The 8,274-nt window shown below is 35.3% G+C and overlaps 1 protein-coding gene across 1 annotated transcript; it reads right to left on the bottom strand.

Annotated features, from left to right (window-relative positions):
- Positions 1–4,784: 4,784 nt before the first annotated feature.
- On the bottom strand, positions 4,785–7,039 carry LOC141687494 (zinc finger protein CONSTANS-LIKE 10-like). Its single transcript, XM_074492791.1, has 4 exons — positions 6,939–7,039; positions 5,862–6,139; positions 5,435–5,626; positions 4,785–5,347 (listed from the first exon to the last, which is right to left on the bottom strand). The coding sequence occupies exons 2-3, from the start codon at positions 6,071–6,073 to the stop codon at positions 5,494–5,496; spliced, it is 345 nt and encodes a 114-aa protein (XP_074348892.1). The 5' UTR covers positions 6,074–6,139; positions 6,939–7,039; the 3' UTR covers positions 4,785–5,347; positions 5,435–5,493.
- Between the last annotated feature and the right edge of the window lie 1,235 nt (positions 7,040–8,274).

Genomic DNA, 8,274 nt, shown 5'->3' with positions numbered 1-8,274 from the left:
CCTTTCTAAATGGATATTTGGAGGAGGAAGTCCATGTCAGTCAGCCTCCTGGTTTTGAGGACTCAAATTTCCCAGATTAGGTCTACTATCTATTGAAGGCACTCTATGGACTGAAGCAAGCACCTAGAGCCTGGTATGACACTTTATGAAAGTTCCTTTTGGAAAATCACTTCACAAGAGGTACTGTAGATAAAACTTTAATCTTTAGAAATGTTAATGGCTCTAGTATACTTGTTCAAATTTATGTAGATGACATTATTTTTGGCTCTATAGATGAAAAACTTTACAAAAAGTTTGCCAAATTGATGCAAAGTAAGTATGAAATGAGTGTGATGGGAGAACTAACTTACTTTCTTGGTCTGCAAGTTAAGCAAGTTAGTGATGGAATATTCATTAGTAAAACTTAATACATTTATGATCTTTTAAAGAAGTTTGATCTAATGGATTGCACATCTGTAAAAACTCCCATGACCACTGCAACTAAGCTTGAATTAAACACTATTGAAAAGTCTGTGGATATTTTAAGTTATAGGGGCATGGTTGGCTCACTTCTGTACTTAACAACTAATAGGCCAAATATAATATTTGCTACATATTTGTGTGCTAGATTTCAGGCTGATCCTAGAGAATCTCACTTATTAGCTATTAAGAGAATTTTCAGATATCTCAAGGGAACACCAAAACTTGGCATTTGGTACCCTAGAGATTCTGGTTTTGATCTAGCTGGTTATTCAGATGCAGATTATGTAGGTTATAGAATTGATAGAAAAAGTACAACATGAATCTGTCAATTTCTAGGAAACAAGCTTGTGTCCTGGTTCAGTAAAAAGCAAAATTCAGTTTCTACTTCTACAGCTGAAGCTGAATATATTGTTGCCGGCGGTTGTTGTGCACATATTTTGTGGATGAAACCAATTGCTAGACTATGGTTTGCAGGTTGAAAGGATTCCAATTTTCTGTGATAACACATGTGCAATTGCCATCACTGAAAATCCAGTACAACATTCAAGGATAAAGCACATAGACATCAAGTACCATTTTATAAGGGAACATATAATGAATGATACTGTGGAACTACCTTTTATTCCAAGTGAAAAGCAGCTTGCAGATATATTTACCAAGCCACTGGATGAATCTACCTTTTCAAGGTTGGTAAGTGAGTTATGTATGCTATATTACTTTTAATTCTTGTCAGATAATTTGCAAGTTGTTATGCAGCCAGAAATTTAATTGATTTTTCAGTCTTGGATGAAATTTTGGCTAAGTCAAAATTTGCATCCCGACGGATGATCATTATCCATCGAGTTTGATCATCCGTCGGTATACAATTTTCAAATAAAAAGCAATTACTTTTCTGGAATATTTTATGACTCGACGGATAACTGATTTATCCTCATCCGTCGAATTGTCTTATTCTTAGCCATTGATTCTCTGAATATTATCCATCGAGTATACTTACAGTTTGTAGGCATAACACGACGGATAATTGAAGGAATTTTTATGGTTTATTTTTAAACAGCTATTTTGGGAAATTCTTATTGGTTACTTTATTTTACTTTATTATTTTTGAGATAGTATAAAAGCTTAATTTATTTCCATTACTTTTCTTTTATCATTCTCAAATCTTCTGCTCTAAATTCTCTCTTTCTCAAAAGCAATTATCATCTCTATCTCTGTAATTTCCACTATCTATTATGGCACCAGTAGTCAAGATCATGTCACAAACTAGATTCATCTATGAGAAGAACATTTTTATGGCTCTAGTAAACAAGTGGATTCAACAGTCTGGTGACTACCATAAAATGATGGATTTTGTGAAGAACTGCAAACTCAACTATGCCATGCTGGAATCACCCACCATCTTCTGTGAGGTTGTTGAGGAAATGTGGTCAACTGCTGTGTACAACTCAACTGATAAGACCATCACACTCACTATTAAAGGTAAAGAATTCTGTATTAATAATGATATTGTTAAAGCATGTTTCAAAATTTCTGATAATATCGTAACTTCACCACACACAGACACTGACATTGTTAATATGCTTAACTCCATGAACTATGCACTCTCTACTTCTAAGTTAAGTGAAATTAGGAGATTGGGTCTGAGGAATGAATGAAGTTATCTATGTGATGTAGTTACTAAGGTATTTTCTAGTTTAATCAATAATTTTGATTCTGTCAATATCTCTATGCTTAACATGATTTACATGCTAGTTACTGATAAATACTTTAACTTTAGTGATCTTGTTTTGTTTGAGTTGGGGTTTAAGTTAGGAGAGTTAAATAAGAGGGGTAAAAATGTTTACCACGCTAGATTTTTTATGATGTTAGCTAACCATCTCTCTGAGGGAATTGTGCTTGAGAACCCAACCAACAAACTAGATTGTTGGGTTCAAGAGAGAAGAATTATTTCAGATTTAAACAGGGAAAACCATCACAAAGAGATGCCACTCTTCTATTTCCCTGTAATGGAAGCACCTCAGGTAAGTGAGGTAAGTTCAGCTATCCCTGCTCTTCCAACTTCTTCAATTTCTTTGCAATCAAGTATAACTATGGCAACTGTGTCATTGACCCAACAATTGCCTACCCAAGCTAACAAATCAACAAAAATTTCTAAATCCAAGTCAAAGAAAGCCCCCTCTGGTATCTCTCAAAAGATGCCAATTGCAAAATCCACCAAACCAAAAGAGGGGAGTGTGAAGGTGGGTAAGGTAGGTGAGGGACAGGGTGAATATAAAAGAAACCATAAGGATAAGGTTGGAGAGGTGAGTGTTTCCCAGCCTAGCCACACTGCAGTTTCCCAATAAACTGTAGTACTTAATAAGGATAAAAGCTCATTTCTAGTTGCATCCTCCCAAAAGGATGTAAGTATTGAACAAAGCTCTCAAACAAGAGCACATGCCAAAAAGGTAAGGGATACAAGCTCACCCCAAACCTATGCTAAAAAGAAGAAATCAAAAACCATTGGGGATGCACAGGGTACACACACTGTGCAAACTGGTGGTAAAGACACAGTAACTACACCTTCACAAAGTCAGTTTGATGTGGCTCCAATAAATGTGGAATCACAGCCAAAATCTTTAGTAATAGAAGCACCCCAAACACCAAATTCTCCCACAAACTCACTAGATGTGGACATGATCAACACATAAATTCCTAATTCCCCTTCTTTAACTCTGTTAGGGAAGCTAAAATCTAGTGCACAGAGTACTCATCAATCTGCACAGAGTCCACAGTAGTTTCCACTCCGAACTCATTTATTCTTACCCTCTCGATGGATATTGTTCATCCGTCGAGTAGTGATTGTATCCCATTGGATAAGCTTAACAGCAGTTATCCGTCGGCTAGCCAAACTACTACCCCGACGGATGTCCCTTATCTGTCGAGTGTCTCTGCACAGCTTCAAATTTCCTCAATTATCTCAAGTGTAGAAGACTTAATGGTAGTACAATCACTTCTAGGATTGAGGGAAGAGAGTGAAAATATGAGTGAGAGTATGGGTTGCTCCCAGGAAAAAAGAGAGAAAATGAGTGAGCAGATGCAATCCATTTCTTCAGGATTGGCAAAAGAGAGTGAGAGGAGTCCCACCTTAGATGGTGAAGGTGAGGGTGTGAGGGTGGGGAGCCAAGGTAAGACCTTGATACAAGATATAAGAGCGGATGTTATTGTAAGTGAGTTAATGAATGTCCAGGATACAGACAGGGAGGGACTATCTCAACAACCTCAAGCTGTTGTAGATTCCACCTCCCTTGATGCTGAGATATTTACTTACTCTGTTTCAGCATATCAACTTCTAGCTGAACAGGGCAATGACAATGCAGACACTACACCATAAAATGGCTATGGAAACCATAAAAATCTATTGCCTTATGAGCTATTTATGTTACAGTAGAATTTATAGCAACAAATATGCAAAATTTTGGCATTACATCCGGTGGTGATGCAATAGAGGTCCTATTTCAACATTTTAAGGCATGTGCATCAACAACAAAATATTATTGCAATAAACCAAATATAGCAACAAAATATATTGTACAACAACACAGTTAAATTATTGCAATAGCTGTTTTTATCATCTAAATAACCACCTTAATGCAACAATAATTGGTCCAATTGCAATGAAATTTAAGGTCAAATTTGACAAATATTGCAACAATTTTAAATATTTTTGGATTCAATTGCAACCGTATTTAAAAAAAAATTGTAGGATCTTATTAAAAATAGTGCAATCCATGAATTTTGTATGCCACAAAACCAATTATCAATGTCATTTATAACCATTAATGACTATTTAAACGCTCCGGTTGTTCAAACATTATTATACAAACAATTCAAAATATAAGTCAATACAAAATGGCAAATAGCCGCACCAAATTAACTAATGAACAAAACTAATAGTAATCTTCTTTTAGCTTCTTCGCTGCCAAATATCATTCTTCTGCCGAACTACTCTATTAACATGCCAAATTCATCCGGAGATATCATGGCAGAAAGGTATGCAAGTTGCTCAGTCTCCTAGTTAAACTTAGCAGCATCAATTTCATGGAGGGGAACATATCCTATAAACACAAACACAAAAAATGTCTCATGTCTTAACTGAATAATTTAGTAACAATCTAACAAATATTATACATTACCAAAAGCCTGATACTGTACATTACCAAAAGCTTGAGATAAACTATTGAGTCGATACTACTAGATATTATTAAATAAATGAATTGTTAATTCATAACCTATATTTAATTAGCAAGTTGGAAACATGAGTTCACCCACTTATTATCCCATCGAGCCAGGAGGCTGGCCAGCTGTGTAATAACTCAATGTATTATTCTTGGTATATTACTGCTGCCAACAAAAAGAAGTTCCTATAGCAGAGTATGACAATACTTATTGCAATACAAGCAGAAACAAAGACCTGATAATTCAGACTACTTTAACAACTTATCCAGCTATGAGCAAACCTGGATTTCAATAATTCCATGTAAATTTACGTTTATCGCAGACCCTTTCATGTATAACGTAGTGGTTAGAAAGTTTTGTTCTTGCCAGGAATGAAGGACAATTGGGAATCGTCTTCATCATCGTCATGTAACAACAACAAACTACACACCACAACAACAAGTTTTGACATTTATGTATTTACCATCATTCAAAATAAATAAAAAAGAGGGTACCTCAACCTTTTTTTTTCTGCTTCCTCAAAATCTGCTTCTTATCCTACAAAATCAGCATATAAAACAAATCATTAAGAACCTATATCACACAGTACATCAGCATAAGATTAGCAGAAACTATCATACATCTTTGTACTTCCCTCATGTTTCTTCAGCCACACTCTTAGCGTAATCTGGAACGTCAAAGATAAAGACATTGTCAAAAACGGTTCCAGTTTTACTTGTTAAAGACGTTATCAAAGTTAGGGGTGTCCACTCACCATCTTTCTCATAAAAAACACCAACATAAAAAAAAACCTTATTAGTGACAAGTCAAGAGTTAAAAAAAGCTTCTAGTTTGGCTCAAAGGATCATAATCGAAAGCATCACCAGCCTTCACAAAACGTCCTTTCACACGCTTTCTTACATCAGCTCTTGCCTTTCGTGTTGTATACCTTACTCTCTTTTCAAATCTACAATTTTAATATAAAAAAAACTAATAAGAAGAGTTGGTTGAAGTTACGAAATACAGAAATAGAAGAATTAGATTATGGAGTAACAATTATACAAGTAAAAGATCTTGATGCCTGATCTAATCACTAAAAAGTCTCTTTGAAACTCATACCTACTGTTACGTCAGCATCTCAGAGGACTGCATGTTAAAAATAGTGCCATACATGAAATTTAGTTTATCTTTGAAACTCATACCTACTGTAACGCTGGACAACACTCCTCCTGCTATTTGAAGCCAAGGAACTTTCAGGAGTACACCAATGTGGTGGCTCTCCCATAACGAGCATTAAAGAGACTCCATAATCTTGATATTCACCAGTGCTGTTGTCTCCTGTGAGACCTGAAAATGAGAGATTGGAGGTTTGCCTTGCAAAGCAAGCATTTGGTTCTGTCTTACAGCTCATCATGGAATCAGCAGACTCAACATTGCTGCCTGTAGCCTGTAGTATATTTTCCAGTCCAATCAATGACCCCTGGAGGAGAAAATGATTAAGAAAATATACACATATCTTTATTGAAGTGAAACAGAAGTATAAATACATCTATGACTGACAACGAATGTGCCGGAAGCTTTTAAATCTTTTTTGACTTGAACAACAAAATACCATTTACTACACCACTTTATACAAAAAACGGAAAATACAGCTTCAAGATTTTGAAAACCTATTACCCAATCTAAATAGGTAAAGCTGGATATGGATCACAAAACAAGAAATTTGACATATGACCCCTGCATTTTTTAGCACAATGATAAAAAAAAATTAACAGGAAGGTATTAGAAGAGGACTTAAAAACAGAACCTCGACTAAAATCTATAAAGTTGCAAAGACTAAAATCTCAAGAACACCATTATAAATGTAATTATCTTATTAACTAAGTTTCGATTAAATAATAAGTAATCTCATAAAATCCCGAATTATATAGAACCCTCAAATTTAAGAAACTCAATATAAAGAAAATATAAAGGCATACGAAGCTCATATTATCCCTAATTATATATAATAATAAATAATTCAAACATAAGAACAAAGCACTGCTCAAACTCACACTATATTAAACACAAATAATTAAAATCAAAAATAAAAAAAACAATATTTATAAACTGGAAAATAGTAATTTAAGAACTGAAAGAAGATTTTAACATATACAAATGAACTAATTAAGATTTATCAATTGTTATTTGAACAAAGAAGAGCATGTATACTCGATTAAAGAACATGAACAATCGATTTGGGGGAAAAGGGAAAAAAGGATTAAGGGTCGATGTTTTACCTTTTTGCTGCTCAAATCTTGTTCTTGAATCTTCCAATTATTAGACTCTCTCTTTCTCCTGCATCTGCCGTGTCCTGGGTATGAGTGTGGTAGTATATGGGGGTGTGGTAGTCGTGTGTTTTATTTCTTGTTTTTTTCTTTTTTATTTTTTATTAGCCCGGCAAAATTGTTCAGTCAAATTATTTGAAAGCCCACCAACATTTTGGGCCCAAAATTTGGTCATACTGCAATGCCTTAAAAAGTCCTGCAATAGAGTACTAATTTTTAACATTTTCAGTTTTTTACACTGCATTTGCAACGCTTTTAAAAGTCCTTGCAATATATGTAATTTATTCTCTCATTTGCAACATTTTTTGATAAGTTATTAAAAATGTGGTTGCCATAGTGAGAAATGATGCTTAACTTGGTGCACACCACACAGTCAATGCTAAGAGCTAAGGATACCATCAGAGCTTTACCCTCTACAACTGGTGATGTTGATTATGAGACTGGTGGTTCAGAAGAATTCTTTGGAGGTGAAGGCAGAGATAGTGAAGAAGAGCCATTGGACATAGGGGAGAAGTAGGCTCCAGTTCAAGATCAAGCATGCCATCATGGGCATTTTCAAAGCACTGTGATGAACACTACTTCAAGAAAACCATGATTCAACTTAAAAATTAGACAAATTCTGCTCTTCAAACCACCACAAATGTCAACACCAAAAAGGTCCTTCAAGCACGTCTTACCTCTCTACAACTACAATAAATTCAAGGTTTTCAGCATGCCCGAGATGTCAACACTATCAAAGGTGATATTGATGAGACGAAAAAGGCCATTTCTGACAAGATGGACTCTAAACTTCCAGAAGCTACAATGCTTGACATCAAGATACAACTCAGGAAAAATTCTGATCTTGCCACAAAGATAGATGCCTTAGATACAAGGATGTCACCAATAGAGGCATCTCTTACAGTAATTCATCTACACCAAGCTCAACAGACAGACTTGCTTCAGAAACTGGTGGTTGTACAGACCTCCTCTACTCAACTTGCTGATAACAAAAAGGGGGAGAAAGAGAATTCTAGGAGTGAGGGGGAGCAAAAAGTGCTCAACATTGAATGTAACAAAGTAATTGGGCCTTCAATTACTTTCACCAAGACACCAGCCAAAGACATTATTGATCTGATAAATGAAGCAACAGCCAATATAAGAGCAGCTGAAAAGGAGCAGTTGATTCCAATCAACTGGGAGAAAATTGATGAGGACATTCAAAAGAAGTTTGGGCTAGCAAAGAAGCCAGAAAAGTCAACCATTCATCACTCTCAAGTCAGGAAAATCTCTGTAAATGAAATAAGCA

This window comes from Apium graveolens, chromosome 9, assembly GCF_009905375.1.
Source record: "Apium graveolens cultivar Ventura chromosome 9, ASM990537v1, whole genome shotgun sequence".
Classification (NCBI taxonomy): domain Eukaryota; kingdom Viridiplantae; phylum Streptophyta; class Magnoliopsida; order Apiales; family Apiaceae; genus Apium; species Apium graveolens.
The sequence above is the reverse complement of the archived record's forward strand: the minus strand, read 5'-3'. Positions and strand labels throughout refer to the sequence as shown.

What these genes read in the sequence shown, in the direction of transcription:
- LOC141687494 (XM_074492791.1), bottom strand. Translation starts at nt 6,073, where the DNA reads ATGATGAGCTGTAAGACAGAACCAAATGCTTGCTTTGCAAGGCAAACC. An exon ending in GTTGTCCAGCGTTACAGTAG is followed by an intron (nt 5,627 to 5,861) that starts GTATGAGTTTCA and finishes TTAAAATTGTAG; the next exon opens with ATTTGAAAAGAGAGTAAGGT.